Raw genomic sequence first — 16,315 nt, 5'->3', positions numbered from 1 at the left:
TACGTCACTGATAATGTAGTTTCTACACCACTGATGATGTAGTTACTACGCCACTGGTCGTCACGGCCAAAACCGTTGACGTCAGCGCACATCCTCACTGCCCACGCGGTCTGCCCCCAGCTGTTGCCCAGTGGAAACGCAGTGACCCCCCCAAGGCCTGCGACCAGGCCACCCTCAATGTGCCCAATGTCGTCAGATATATGCAGGCTAAGCAGAGGTTTTTTTGTTTGAAGTTTGTAAAAGTTTATACACGAAATACACGCGAATGAACAAAATATAAAACAGTGAAAAATAACACGTGAGAGCAAGAGGCACCAGGCAAAAAGTTACGTACAGATACAAGCAAGCACGCTATATTTGAGTCTTAACAGTGAAGCTCGGATGGGTGACAGCCAGTGCTTGCCGGGTGTTGTAGGATAGGAGTTGTGAGGCGGCGAGGAGAAGACAGTGCGGAGTGGCTCCCACTCCGTCTGCGTGGCGGATTTTCTCCAGGTCCTCCGGTTTTCCTCTGTCCTGCCGACAACTCATTTCGAGTGAACAGAAACTCAGGTTTTCGTCGCCAGTACTATGAGCCAATATTTGTTTTTGGTTTAAGTTTAGGACACGTGATGGTAGTAGTGTGAATGCAGTCATTAACCCTCCACCATCCCGACAGACTGGTCGCGGTTACACGGATGTTGTTGTTGTTATTAGTATTTCCGCGATGGTGCCGATGCATCGAACAAGGAGCTCCGGGTAAATTTCAGACGTGGAAAGTCCTGATCCGCCGTTGATGTTTATCGGTCGGAGTTTCGCTCGATCCATCGGCAAGTGCACAACTGTTATATCTTCGTAAACGCCCCTCCGATTCAGCACTGTTGGCTACGTACGGTGCGAAGGAAGTTCAACGTACGTACAGAAAACCTCGTCGGATTGGCGGAGGACGAACAACAGGAATGTTGGCGTTAAGCTCGCTGTTTGACCAAGCATCCGAATGCAGGAGCCTCCTGGAAAGTAGAAAATGAAGTATTACATGAGTAAATCATGGGCATGATTAAACGCAGAGTTGCTTTCCTTTGATGCTCGTTAGGAGTGACATTTATTTTGCTTTGTGAAAATTAATTCGACTGCTGTCTGAAGACAATAGCGCCACAGGAGAAGACGCATAGCTCTCCAACATGGCACGATTCAAAATTGGGCTCTCCATGAAGTCACATTTGGGATGGAAATGACTCCAACCTTAATCTTTGACTAATTTTGCCTTCTAACTCTTCCATCGCCACCTTGCCACGACGATGAACGAGTGTCTGTCCAGAGCTCTCGGCTCGCTGAAAGAGATATCACAGAAGCATGTCTGAGATCCCTTCAAGTGGCATCTTATCCACGTGGTTAGGAGGTGCTGCTCTCTCCCGTATACCCTGCTGTACAGATGATAGTCGCAATCACTTTGTGTATTCTAAGAGCTGATATTTACGTCAAATTGAGTGCAAATTCCAGTTTAAAAGGATCGGGGGAAGGGGGGGAGGTTGCGTGTGCAAGCATTGTTGAGACCATCAACCCACTGCACCTAAAAACGAATATGAATTACCAGCGGCTGAAACCTGGATTTGAACCGAGGATGTCAGCAGCGTTGGCTCAGTAACCCGACTCCTGACCCACCTCGCTCGTCCTCTTCCCATTGCTAACCATGACTTCTCAACAGGGCTTAATTACATCCAAGTCTGTCTGAGTCGGTTAACCCAGAACGTATGTATCTTCCCGGCACACCACCTCCAGTATACCTCTCGCTGTGGCTACTACGCGTCGTCAAGTGCCACCTTCTCGAGTCTGAACAGCAAACATTTGATGTGAAAATGTTAAGCCGGGGCCTCGAACCACAATTTTCACCGCAGCCAGAATCCCACGCAAGTCATATTTCCCATAAATCTCACCCCAGTTTTACTCTTTGTTATTTTACCCCTCCTCGTCATGTTGTGTTGCTTATTGTGCCGCGCGTGCGGTTCCCGCGTGTGAAATCCCCGTGCCAGGTGTTGACCGGAGAGTCACCGCTGGCAACTCGGCGGATTTCTCTCTCCGATGGCCCCCACGTGGTGGTGGTGCAATGGGCGTCTCAGCGCCCGCTCGAATGGCTCGCTAAACTATAAAACTATTACCTTTCATAATTTTACCAGATAAAGCCCACTGAGCTGTGTAGCTCTTTTTCAGAAGGGACCCGGCAGACAAGTGATAGCTCGACGAAGTGTCTTCGTATCACGTGGAAATGTACGGCAGCCACTTTCTCTAACCGCGTGTTGTTCATTCTGAATGTGGAGGGGAAAAACACGAGGACCCGGAGAAAAATCCACGCGACCACGTGGAGAGAGACACGTGCAAACTCAAAACATACAGCAGCAGGCGTCAGAGTCTGGCTCGAACCTACCACCTTCTGTAGACCAGGCGAGGTAGTTAACATCTCCTAGCCACCGCGGCGTCCCAAAAAGGGGAGGGGGGCACTTGCGTTGATCGCCCCGCCCCTACCCTCCCCCTCCTCCTGCGAAAATGTTGCACGCGGCACATTGGTGGCAGACCCGACGTTCCGTGACTACGGACGGACCCTAGAGCACGCGTGGCCGTACCTGCGAATGCGGCGTACCGTGGGGGTGACACGAGGGGGTGCACGAGGGGGTGACACCAGGGGGTGACACGAGGGGTGACACGAGGGGGTGACACGAGGGGGTGACACCAGGGGGTGATACCGGGGGGTGACACCAGGGGGTGATACCGGGGGGTGACACGAGGGGGTGACACCAGGGGGTGACACCGGGGGGTGACACCGGGGGGTGACACCGGGGGGTGACACCGGGGGGTGACACGAGGGGGTGACATCTATAGACTCACAGAGACCCATAAACTAAAAACGGAGATCTATCGACTCACACAGAGGCTAATAGACTCACACAGAGACCCATAGACTCACACAGAGGCCCATAGACTCACACAGAGACCCATAGACTCACACAGAGACCCATAGACTCACACAGAGACCCATAGACTCACACAGAGACCCATAGACTCACACAGAGACCCATACTCACACAGAGACCCATAGACTCACACAGAGACCCATAGACTCACAGGCAAATAACTCTGAACGCGTGTTAATTCTAAATGCGGAGGGAAAAGCCGGAGGGCCAGCAGACAAAATAACGCCACCACGCGGAGACAGAACTCGCAAACTAAAATAGACAGCCAGGCGTCAGGGTCGGACTCGAACCCACGACCTCCCGTGTACTGGGCGAGGTAGTTAACATCTCGCCACCGTGGCTACAACGGAGGCAGCTCTTTACAGAAGATGCAGAAGCTCCCGAAAACAAATCAACAAACGGCTCCTATCGTCTCGATCCACACGTTGGCTTCATGTGTTCTGGGCTGATCGGCAAGAGTTTGAAGCTGTGTTAAAGGAACGTACACAGGTCTTCATGCGGCCCCGGCAATATCTCCTCTGACCTCCTTGAGAACAATGTTCCTGCCTGGTGTCTTAGATCCACTACACAGAGCCAGCGCCTTGTAGTTACTGGGAGAGCGATAGAGAGAGGGCGATCTTGTGATTGTGTTCGTGTGTGTGTGTGTTTGTGGCTGCGCTACGAACCCGGCGACACGAGTTCGATTCCCGCTCATGGCCCGCATCGGTACGAGTATCTAAACCGGTCCTGGGTGGCCTCTCCTGGGTCAACTCAGCCTTAAATGAGTACCTGCTACGGTGTGCGCATAAAACATCAGCACCGAGGAGACAAAGGCGGCCGGGGGCGTGGCGCTGTCCATCCACCCCACCACGTCGTGCACAATGTACACCTTCATAGGTGATCGCTAACACCACTCACACGAACAGTCTGTGAGGACTATAGGGGCTGATCCTTTGTCTTTTGTATTCTTGCACGCGCTGCTATCGATCACCGATCGTGAAGGTCAGCACGGCGCATTTGCCCCCAGCAGTCCGGTAACGTCTCTGAGCGAAATCTGTGTCCTTGTTGTGTCTGGCGTGTGACGGTGCAGTAGTAGCAGCAGCAGCAGCTGCGAGCTCAGAGCGTCCACCGACACCTCGGGGAGCATCACTCGCCAGCGACATGACGTCCTCCTTCAAGCTGGACTTCTTGTCGGACGGGATGTCCGGCCACGGCTCGGCTGAGCCCCTATTGTGAGTAGCCCCTTCCCACACCATCGCCCCCCCCGTGCCCCCCCCTTCCCATGCCCCCCTCTTCCCGTGCGCCACCCCTCCCCCCCGTGCCCCACCCTTCCCCCCCCCCACCCGTGTGCCCCCCGCCGCCGTCTCTGTCCACCCGGCATTGTAAATCAACAAAAACATGTTTTTATTTTACCAGGTGAGGCCCACCGCGCTATTTAGCTCTTTTTTTTTTCAAAAGCCAGCTGGCCACAAATGATTCCTCAACGAGGTTGAAGGCTTATCGTCATCATCATCACGTGGACATTTACGGCAGCCAAATGCTCTAAACGCTTGATGTTGATTGTAGATGTGGAGGGAAAACCCGAAGAATCCAGCGAAAAATCTACGCGACCACCGAGACAGAGAGACAAATACATGGGCGGCGTTAGTGTCGGGATCGAAACCCACGACCTCTTGCATACTCGGCGAGGTAGTTAACATTTCAACACCGTGGCGTTCACCGCAGCAGCGAGTTGATCAGGCCGGGAGGTCGCGTGCGGTGGGGTAAAGCGTGAGTACTCCCTCCTGTTCTCCCAAGACGTCTGGCCGGCGTGGAAGTCGAGGCAAAATTACTCCGTTGAGTTTCTCCTCCACCTCCACCCCCACCCACCCCTTCTAGTGGAGGCCCTTCCGCCAGCACTGGTGACAAGCGCAAGAGGCAATTGCAAGGCTGCGCCTTTGCCTCTCCCGATTTAGTTTTGACGAGAGTCGAGGGGGGGGGTTAATGTTGGCTCTTTATTTGATGGCGACCCCGAAGTCAGGGAATGGTTTCGGGGCTACCTCCCCGGCCCTTGACGTTACAATGCCCTTGAACTCCCCTGACCCGACCCACATCCCCGTTCATGGAGCCCTTTATAAAAAACGAGAGGTCGTGGCTCGCTCTCGCCGAGGCTTCTGCGTGAGAAGCGACCTCCCGAGCGTTTGTTTTGTTTTTCTCCCAATGCCGCGACCCGCACGCTTTATTACTGCGATGAGAAATGCAACGGAACGGAATGCCGCAGCGATGCCCTTAATGCGAGGCGGGCCCTGGTGAATGGCGCTCGCTTGAACAATAATAATCATTATTATTAACATTTGTAAGGCGCATTTTATCCGTGGATCCCACCAATGCGCCCCATCTTAGGAAAGCAGGAAATAAACAGAACCTTCCGGGTATACGGCCAGAATTAGACGGGGGAGTGAAGGCCACTTTAAATGTGTGAGTATTCAAGACAAGACTTGAATAGCTCTAACGACTTTATCTTCCGAACGAAGGCAAACAAATCCTTGCTCCACAGCCTGGGAGATGCGCAGTGGCAAAAGCCCCGACCGTGGCCTCCGGAGTCCTCAGAAGAAGTGCTATCTGAAGGTCTTGGGGACTCCGTTGGGAGATAAATAAGTAATATTTAAAACACCTTTTTTTTAAACATGCTTTAATGAAATGTACTGGTAATGGAAGAACTCCACGACTCCAGGAAGTGGCCCCAAAGCTTGCCATAACGTAAGGGGACCATGGTGATTTACAGCCAACGTCAGTTGAGCGTGGACAATTAGACCCAAGCTGAAACATAACATATAAAAAAGATTGTTTAAAAATATTTTGAAAATATTTTTTTATTATAGAATATAGTCATCAGTATGACATAAGTATACCAAGTTTGCAGTCGATAGTACATTGGGAAGTGGGTTAAAATTGCGTTACAAGATTTGAGGATACAACGACAACAACAAGAACAACAAATCTATGAGTGGGGCTGAGCCATCGGGAGACTCGCAGGTCAGTGGCAGGACAGGTCCCACGGCGGCGGCTGTGTCTACTCGAGATAAAAGGTCACGGCGTCGCCTCGCTCGGTGTAAGGCCGGAAACGGGAGGGCATCCTCAAAATCGGGGCACAGTTCGTCCGATGACGCTGGTTGTTGTTGTTGTTGTAATTGTCAGCAGAAACGTCACGCTACTCAAATTGTACATGTTGTGGGTTTACTCTCCAACACACCGGTGTGCTGAAGTAGTAACTAATCGGCACGTTTTGTTTACGTGACAAAGCTTATTGATTGGCTGTGTCGGGTGGTGGTGGGTTAACGACACATTTATATGTACGCGATCTAACCCAAAATAACCTTCATCACGAATAGCATCGGTCGCGAAAGCCTGCCACGTGTTAAATTGTCTGCGTGTGTCTGCATTGAACATGTTTCGCACCGTACGCAGCCAACACGTGCCAATCAAAGGCGGCCGATTGACGCGATCCCACGTGAACAAAAACGGACTCCGTGATCGTGCGTCGTCCAGCCGAGTGGCTTTTTGCAAACCTAGTCCTTCCCGACTGACTCTGCCAGCAGGAGTGTGTGTCTGTGTGTGTGTCTGTGTGTGTCTGTGTGTGTTTGTCTGTGTGTGTCTGTGTGTGTGTGTCTTTGTCTGTGCGCGTGTCACTTCGTTTGGTTCCCCACCAACCACCGCATGTGCGTGACGAGCGGGACGCACGTTTTTCATGGGTTGCGGTTTTTTTTTTCTTTTGCTTCGTTGTATTGGATTGGAGCGCGGCACTTACCAGATGTTGTAAACTTAGTTTTTTTGTTTACGAACAACAACAACAACAAAAGAGAGAGGGGAGACATGAACCCCCGTTGGGTTGGGGGAAAGAGAAAGACGTCACCTTTCTGTTGGGCGCGTCGAGGTGTTTGTTTATCCTCTTGTTTTGTTGGTTTTTAATTAGGTGTAATATTTAAAGAGCAGTCGCAACCTTTACTGCGGTTTAGTGCGGCTGTAGCATTGAGGGCGGAAGGCGGCATTGATCATAATTTGGGTTTTTGTGCGCGAGTGTGGGCGTGAGTTTGTGTGTGGGAGCCAGTGTGTGTGGGAAGCGGTAGTGTAGTGGTTAGCGTGCTGCGCTATGAAGCTGGCGACCCACGTTCGATTCCCGCTCACGACCAACACCAATCACGATTATTTTAACCGGTCCTGGGCCTCCCTTAGGTCGACTCAACCTCAAATGAGTACCTGGTGCGATGTGTACTAGGGAGACAAAGGCGGCCGGGCGTGGAGTTGGCCACCCACCAACAGGTGCTCGCAAACAGCACTTGCCCCAACAGTCTGTTAAGACTATACGGGGATCTTTGTCTCGTGTGTGATGAGTGTGATGAGTGTGATGAGTGTGATGAGTGTGATGAGTGTGATGAGTGTGATGAGTGTGATGAGTGTGATGAGTGTGATGAGTGTGATGAGTGTGATGAGTGTGATGAGTGTGATGAGTGTGATGAGTGTGATGAGTGTGATGAGTGTGATGAGTGTGATGAGTGTGATGAGTGTGATGAGTGTGATGAGTGTGATGAGTGTGATGAGTGTGATGAGTGTGATGAGTGTGATGAGTGTGATGAGTGTGATGAGTGTGATGAGTGTGATGAGTGTGATGAGTGTGATGAGTGTGATGAGTGTGATGAGTGTGATGAGTGTGATGAGTGTGATGAGTGTGATGAGTGTGATGAGTGTGATGAGTGTGATGAGTGTGATGAGTGTGATGAGTGTGATGAGTGTGATGAGTGTGATGAGTGTGATGAGTGTGATGAGTGTGATGAGTGTGATGAGTGTGATGAGTGTGATGAGTGTGATGAGTGTGATGAGTGTGATGAGTGTGATGAGTGTGATGAGTGTGATGAGTGTGATGAGTGTGATGAGTGTGATGAGTGTGATGAGTGTGATGAGTGTGATGAGTGTGATGAGTGTGATGAGTGTGATGAGTGTGATGAGTGTGATGAGTGTGATGAGTGTGATGAGTGTGATGAGTGTGATGAGTGTGATGAGTGTGATGAGTGTGATGAGTGTGATGAGTGTGATGAGTGTGATGAGTGTGATGAGTGTGATGAGTGTGATGAGTGTGATGAGTGTGATGAGTGTGATGAGTGTGATGAGTGTGATGAGTGTGATGAGTGTGATGAGTGTGATGAGTGTGATGAGTGTGATGAGTGTGATGAGTGTGATGAGTGTGATGAGTGTGATGAGTGTGATGAGTGTGATGAGTGTGATGAGTGTGATGAGTGTGATGAGTGTGATGAGTGTGATGAGTGTGATGAGTGTGATGAGTGTGATGAGTGTGATGAGTGTGATGAGTGTGATGAGTGTGATGAGTGTGATGAGTGTGATGAGTGTGATGAGTGTGATGAGTGTGATGAGTGTGATGAGTGTGATGAGTGTGATGAGTGTGATGAGTGTGATGAGTGTGATGAGTGTGATGAGTGTGATGAGTGTGATGAGTGTGATGAGTGTGATGAGTGTGATGAGTGTGATGAGTGTGATGAGTGTGATGAGTGTGATGAGTGTGATGAGTGTGATGAGTGTGATGAGTGTGATGAGTGTGATGAGTGTGATGAGTGTGATGAGTGTGATGAGTGTGATGAGTGTGATGAGTGTGATGAGTGTGATGAGTGTGATGAGTGTGATGAGTGTGATGAGTGTGATGAGTGTGATGAGTGTGATGAGTGTGATGAGTGTGATGAGTGTGATGAGTGTGATGAGTGTGATGAGTGTGATGAGTGTGATGAGTGTGATGAGTGTGATGAGTGTGATGAGTGTGATGAGTGTGATGAGTGTGATGAGTGTGATGAGTGTGATGAGTGTGATGAGTGTGATGAGTGTGATGAGTGTGATGAGTGTGATGAGTGTGATGAGTGTGATGAGTGTGATGAGTGTGATGAGTGTGATGAGTGTGATGAGTGTGATGAGTGTGATGAGTGTGATGAGTGTGATGAGTGTGATGAGTGTGATGAGTGTGATGAGTGTGATGAGTGTGATGAGTGTGATGAGTGTGATGAGTGTGATGAGTGTGATGAGTGTGATGAGTGTGATGAGTGTGATGAGTGTGATGAGTGTGATGAGTGTGATGAGTGTGATGAGTGTGATGAGTGTGATGAGTGTGATGAGTGTGATGAGTGTGATGAGTGTGATGAGTGTGATGAGTGTGATGAGTGTGATGAGTGTGATGAGTGTGATGAGTGTGATGAGTGTGATGAGTGTGATGAGTGTGATGAGTGTGATGAGTGTGATGAGTGTGATGAGTGTGATGAGTGTGATGAGTGTGATGAGTGTGATGAGTGTGATGAGTGTGATGAGTGTGATGAGTGTGATGAGTGTGATGAGTGTGATGAGTGTGATGAGTGTGATGAGTGTGATGAGTGTGATGAGTGTGATGAGTGTGATGAGTGTGATGAGTGTGATGAGTGTGATGAGTGTGATGAGTGTGATGAGTGTGATGAGTGTGATGAGTGTGATGAGTGTGATGAGTGTGATGAGTGTGATGAGTGTGATGAGTGTGATGAGTGTGATGAGTGTGATGAGTGTGATGAGTGTGATGAGTGTGATGAGTGTGATGAGTGTGATGAGTGTGATGAGTGTGATGAGTGTGATGAGTGTGATGAGTGTGATGAGTGTGATGAGTGTGATGAGTGTGATGAGTGTGATGAGTGTGATGAGTGTGATGAGTGTGATGAGTGTGATGAGTGTGATGAGTGTGATGAGTGTGATGAGTGTGATGAGTGTGATGAGTGTGATGAGTGTGATGAGTGTGATGAGTGTGATGAGTGTGATGAGTGTGATGAGTGTGATGAGTGTGATGAGTGTGATGAGTGTGATGAGTGTGATGAGTGTGATGAGTGTGATGAGTGTGATGAGTGTGATGAGTGTGATGAGTGTGATGAGTGTGATGAGTGTGATGAGTGTGATGAGTGTGATGAGTGTGATGAGTGTGATGAGTGTGATGAGTGTGATGAGTGTGATGAGTGTGATGAGTGTGATGAGTGTGATGAGTGTGATGAGTGTGATGAGTGTGATGAGTGTGATGAGTGTGATGAGTGTGATGAGTGTGATGAGTGTGATGAGTGTGATGAGTGTGATGAGTGTGATGAGTGTGATGAGTGTGATGAGTGTGATGAGTGTGATGAGTGTGATGAGTGTGATGAGTGTGATGAGTGTGATGAGTGTGATGAGTGTGATGAGTGTGATGAGTGTGATGAGTGTGATGAGTGTGATGAGTGTGATGAGTGTGATGAGTGTGATGAGTGTGATGAGTGTGATGAGTGTGATGAGTGTGATGAGTGTGATGAGTGTGATGAGTGTGATGAGTGTGATGAGTGTGATGAGTGTGATGAGTGTGATGAGTGTGATGAGTGTGATGAGTGTGATGAGTGTGATGAGTGTGATGAGTGTGATGAGTGTGATGAGTGTGATGAGTGTGATGAGTGTGATGAGTGTGATGAGTGTGATGAGTGTGATGAGTGTGATGAGTGTGATGAGTGTGATGAGTGTGATGAGTGTGATGAGTGTGATGAGTGTGATGAGTGTGATGAGTGTGATGAGTGTGATGAGTGTGATGAGTGTGATGAGTGTGATGAGTGTGATGAGTGTGATGAGTGTGATGAGTGTGATGAGTGTGATGAGTGTGATGAGTGTGATGAGTGTGATGAGTGTGATGAGTGTGATGAGTGTGATGAGTGTGATGAGTGTGATGAGTGTGATGAGTGTGATGAGTGTGATGAGTGTGATGAGTGTGATGAGTGTGATGAGTGTGATGAGTGTGATGAGTGTGATGAGTGTGATGAGTGTGATGAGTGTGATGAGTGTGATGAGTGTGATGAGTGTGATGAGTGTGATGAGTGTGATGAGTGTGATGAGTGTGATGAGTGTGATGAGTGTGATGAGTGTGATGAGTGTGATGAGTGTGATGAGTGTGATGAGTGTGATGAGTGTGATGAGTGTGATGAGTGTGATGAGTGTGATGAGTGTGATGAGTGTGATGAGTGTGATGAGTGTGATGAGTGTGATGAGTGTGATGAGTGTGATGAGTGTGATGAGTGTGATGAGTGTGATGAGTGTGATGAGTGTGATGAGTGTGATGAGTGTGATGAGTGTGATGAGTGTGATGAGTGTGATGAGTGTGATGAGTGTGATGAGTGTGATGAGTGTGATGAGTGTGATGAGTGTGATGAGTGTGATGAGTGTGATGAGTGTGATGAGTGTGATGAGTGTGATGAGTGTGATGAGTGTGATGAGTGTGATGAGTGTGATGAGTGTGATGAGTGTGATGAGTGTGATGAGTGTGATGAGTGTGATGAGTGTGATGAGTGTGATGAGTGTGATGAGTGTGATGAGTGTGATGAGTGTGATGAGTGTGATGAGTGTGATGAGTGTGATGAGTGTGATGAGTGTGATGAGTGTGATGAGTGTGATGAGTGTGATGAGTGTGATGAGTGTGATGAGTGTGATGAGTGTGATGAGTGTGATGAGTGTGATGAGTGTGATGAGTGTGATGAGTGTGATGAGTGTGATGAGTGTGATGAGTGTGATGAGTGTGATGAGTGTGATGAGTGTGATGAGTGTGATGAGTGTGATGAGTGTGATGAGTGTGATGAGTGTGATGAGTGTGATGAGTGTGATGAGTGTGATGAGTGTGATGAGTGTGATGAGTGTGATGAGTGTGATGAGTGTGATGAGTGTGATGAGTGTGATGAGTGTGATGAGTGTGATGAGTGTGATGAGTGTGATGAGTGTGATGAGTGTGATGAGTGTGATGAGTGTGATGAGTGTGATGAGTGTGATGAGTGTGATGAGTGTGATGAGTGTGATGAGTGTGATGAGTGTGATGAGTGTGATGAGTGTGATGAGTGTGATGAGTGTGATGAGTGTGATGAGTGTGATGAGTGTGATGAGTGTGATGAGTGTGATGAGTGTGATGAGTGTGATGAGTGTGATGAGTGTGATGAGTGTGATGAGTGTGATGAGTGTGATGAGTGTGATGAGTGTGATGAGTGTGATGAGTGTGATGAGTGTGATGAGTGTGATGAGTGTGATGAGTGTGATGAGTGTGATGAGTGTGATGAGTGTGATGAGTGTGATGAGTGTGATGAGTGTGATGAGTGTGATGAGTGTGATGAGTGTGATGAGTGTGATGAGTGTGATGAGTGTGATGAGTGTGATGAGTGTGATGAGTGTGATGAGTGTGATGAGTGTGATGAGTGTGATGAGTGTGATGAGTGTGATGAGTGTGATGAGTGTGATGAGTGTGATGAGTGTGATGAGTGTGATGAGTGTGATGAGTGTGATGAGTGTGATGAGTGTGATGAGTGTGATGAGTGTGATGAGTGTGATGAGTGTGATGAGTGTGATGAGTGTGATGAGTGTGATGAGTGTGATGAGTGTGATGAGTGTGATGAGTGTGATGAGTGTGATGAGTGTGATGAGTGTGATGAGTGTGATGAGTGTGATGAGTGTGATGAGTGTGATGAGTGTGATGAGTGTGATGAGTGTGATGAGTGTGATGAGTGTGATGAGTGTGATGAGTGTGATGAGTGTGATGAGTGTGATGAGTGTGATGAGTGTGATGAGTGTGATGAGTGTGATGAGTGTGATGAGTGTGATGAGTGTGATGAGTGTGATGAGTGTGATGAGTGTGATGAGTGTGATGAGTGTGATGAGTGTGATGAGTGTGATGAGTGTGATGAGTGTGATGAGTGTGATGAGTGTGATGAGTGTGATGAGTGTGATGAGTGTGATGAGTGTGATGAGTGTGATGAGTGTGATGAGTGTGATGAGTGTGATGAGTGTGATGAGTGTGATGAGTGTGATGAGTGTGATGAGTGTGATGAGTGTGATGAGTGTGATGAGTGTGATGAGTGTGATGAGTGTGATGAGTGTGATGAGTGTGATGAGTGTGATGAGTGTGATGAGTGTGATGAGTGTGATGAGTGTGATGAGTGTGATGAGTGTGATGAGTGTGATGAGTGTGATGAGTGTGATGAGTGTGATGAGTGTGATGAGTGTGATGAGTGTGATGAGTGTGATGAGTGTGATGAGTGTGATGAGTGTGATGAGTGTGATGAGTGTGATGAGTGTGATGAGTGTGATGAGTGTGATGAGTGTGATGAGTGTGATGAGTGTGATGAGTGTGATGAGTGTGATGAGTGTGATGAGTGTGATGACTGCGTGCATGTGCGGTGATTTCCGTCAAACCCACAATGAATGACACAGCATGGGGTGGCCGTCATCCAGCAGTGAATTTGACAAAGGGCTGCACATTATACCCGTATCACCATTATCATCATGACAATACATAAAAACACGCGCGTGCAATACCCCCCCCCCCTTTCTCCGCACCACACACAAACATCCCCCGGGTAATTTCCGCATCTCCTTTTAGAAGGTTGCGCCCGCGTGCGGAAGCTCTGACATCTTTCAAATCGTACCACTTTCAAGCGCGTCGAGCGACGTGAAACTTCCAAGCCGAGTGCGTGCACCTCTGTTCAGGCTACACGGGGGATGCGTCATTGTGGTCGCGAGGCTCGCCCGCCCGCTCGCAGAATTTCGCCGAGAGACGGAGGCGCGGATTTAGAGAAGAGACGCCGGTCGATGACATCGCGTTGCCCGTTGTGTTCGGCGAAGCGAGTGGCTGGTTGCTTCGGGGGTTCGCGGGGGGGGGGACGATGACACCCCGATAGTTGAGAATAACGATGCAGCGACAGGGCAAGGAACGTAGCGGGCACGAAGGGCACGACGCAGACCGGGAAGGAGATGGAGCGATTAAATCAACTCGTGTGTGTAGCGGCTAGTGTAGCGGTTAGCTCGCTGCGCTACGAACCCGGCGGCCCGAGTTCGACTCAGCCTCAAATGAGTACCTAGTGCGGTGTGTAAACATCGCGGCTAGGGAGACAAAGGCGGCCTGGCGTGGTGCTGCCCGCCCACCTACTCGTGTGCCGTTCCGGCCTCCATAGGTGCTACTCGCTAACAGCACTTGCCACGACAGTCTGTTCAGGCTACACGGGGGATTTTTCAGCGGCTAGGTGGACTGTTATCAGTGTATGTATGTTGAAACTTCTTTCGCACCGTACGTAGCCAACCGTGCCAATCGGAGCTGGGGGGAAGGACAACAAACTAAACACAGAAAGCAGTTCTACGGAAATGAGTTTGTCAATGTAGATGATTTAAAAGTGCACAGCTCCAGTGGCTTCCTGATATCGGAAGGAAGAGCGTTTCAGACGGCCGCAGAAGCGCGCGATGATGATGCGGCGACCGCTGTCTTTTTTCCATGGCTGAGATCGGAGAGGTATTGTGCTTGATTTGTGCCAAGCACTGTTACATCGCAGGATCGTGAAACAAGGTGGAGGCCTTCATCCAGCAGTGCCTTGAGCCTGGCTGCTGGTGCTGCTGCTGACCCCTGCGTCTATAACAACAACAATGATAATTTGTAACGTGCACAATTTTCACTTTCCAGAAGGCAGCGACCCTGAGTCGAGGGGCCCAGCTCAGACATCCACTCAGTAAAAGTGAAATAAAAAGATGTCGCTTTTGTGAAGGCGCTTAAAGGCGAGTCGAGAGTCGAGCGTCGCGAATGTGGAGGCGGGGGGGGGTGGCGGCGTTCCAAGTGGAGGAGGAGGAGGGGGGGGCAGAGGCAGACAACGGGGAAAAAGACGCGCGGCGATCGTGGTCCTGACTCTCAGTGTCAAGAGAGCTGCGGGAGAGTTCTGGTGGTATGGAGGGGGAGGTGGGTGGTGAGTGGTGGGGGGGGGTGGGGTAGCCCAGGGTCTCACCGTTACACAGCGACAACGCGAGGCACTAAAAGTGCAGCGGTCGTCACCACCGAGCGAACGTATCGCTTCGTTCCGGGGGATGGGTGCGGGGTGTCTCGGGGGCTCAACAACGCGAGGCATTCTCCTGCTACGGCGGCGGGGCTTTCCGCAGATTTGGTGGTGGCGGCGGTGGGGGAGGTGCTGACTGATGACTCGCCAGAGCGGCAGGAGTAATGAAGTCGAGTCACTCGCGCCGCCAGATGTTGGTGTTTGGAGAAGCAATTATCGCGGCGCTGTCACGGCGAAAACCGCGGTGCTTTTTGCAGCCTTTTTTTTACTGAGCACGCAGACCACAAAGGCCAAACACGTGGAGCGGCCGGCAACGACACAACGCGATGGAAGTTGTTACATCGTCATCACCATCGTCATCACCATCGTCATCACGATCCGTGGGGCAGATATCCCGTGGGCGTCCACTTCACATTCCGTCAGAAAGTTGTTGCAGGTGAAAGGTCAACGCCGCGCGTTCCATCGCGAGTGTCGATGGTCCGCAGGGCACGAGGTCGCGATGGGACATCGGCCAGTGGAGAAGCTGTAGGGTGTTTGAGGAGGGCACCATAGCGGGGAGATGGAGCGATGATTGTAGGAATGTGAATAGAGCGCCTTCCCTCAAGGCGCTCTGTAACGTAGTTTCACAAACGGTGCCAAAATACATATAATTTAGCTCGCGGCGGGGTTACAAGGGCTGAGAATTGAGTGCCCGCGATAGATGGGCACTTGGGGGCTAACGAGAGGGCACAGGGGAGGGACGGGGAGGGGTGGAGGGGCGAGGGAAGAGGAAAACAATTGGCGACAGAGAAGCGGTGAACCCGTATCCCCTGTGCCGTGGGACGTGGCCCTGCTGCCCAACCCACGCGCCTGGCGGCTCCGGGGCCGATGTTCAGCTGCGTGCCAGTTTGGTCGGCTGGGGCAAGGTCGCAGGGCGCCTCCTATTGGTCAGAGAGTCGCCTCGCTAGCCGGGAGGCCACGCGAAAGGTGGGGAGAGTGGTGGGGGGAGTGGTGGGGGGTGGAGTGGGGGGAGTGAGGGCGGTACAGGCGTCGAGGCGTGACAAATCATTTGGCGGCGTCGTTAGAACTCGTTAATGTTTCAGTTGCCGAGTCACTCCGTCTCAAGGAGTTTTCCTCCTTCGATGCCGTGGCTCGGTAAAAATTATGATTTGTCTCTCGAAAGTCGGGGGCTTTGTTGGGGGGGGGGGGGGGCGGCAGGGGGTCGGGGGTTTAAATGCATGAGAGGGGGGGTGGAGGGGGAGGAGGTGCGTGAACCGTGGGGCGTCCTCGCCACGCCTGACCACGCTGAACCGATATCGCCGCTCCATGCAGATACGTTTGAAGGAGAGGTCACGAGGTAAAGATCAGAAGGCATCAGCCGTCTGCTGCTGAGCCGAGTCGGCGAGTCAGTTAAAATCTGGCGGAGTCGCGCTCAGTGAAGCCCAGCGCCCCCCCCCCTACCGGTTGCAGTTGCACCGCCTACACACTCAATAGCTCCTGCGCTACACGTCGGCATATTTATATTCTTCTTGTGAGAGTCTGTTGAGACTGCGAGTCTCT

The 16,315-nt window shown here is 50.4% G+C and overlaps 1 protein-coding gene across 6 annotated transcripts in view; it reads left to right on the top strand.

Moving 5' to 3' along the window:
- Positions 1-16,315, top strand: part of LOC116945640 (CUGBP Elav-like family member 1) — a 285,868-nt gene that overhangs the window by 198,823 nt on the left and 70,730 nt on the right. For 5 of the 6 annotated variants that reach the window (XM_076069475.1, XM_076069478.1, XM_076069476.1 and 2 more), the window contains exon 3: positions 4,012-4,153. In XM_076069475.1, coding sequence (XP_075925590.1) covers positions 4,083-4,153 — 71 coding nt within the window. In that variant the 5' untranslated portion in view covers positions 4,012-4,082. The remainder of the gene's footprint in view (positions 1-4,011; positions 4,154-16,315) is intronic. The other variant, XM_032960154.2, reaches the window with a different exon arrangement.

This window comes from Petromyzon marinus, chromosome 24 (assembly GCF_048934315.1).
Source record: "Petromyzon marinus isolate PM22_M1 ecotype Great Lakes invasive population chromosome 24, UKy_Petmar_22M1.pri1.0, whole genome shotgun sequence".
NCBI classification, from domain to species: Eukaryota; Metazoa; Chordata; class Hyperoartia; order Petromyzontiformes; family Petromyzontidae; genus Petromyzon; species Petromyzon marinus.
Note: the sequence above shows the minus strand (reverse complement) of the source record. Positions and strands in the feature narration are given on the sequence as shown.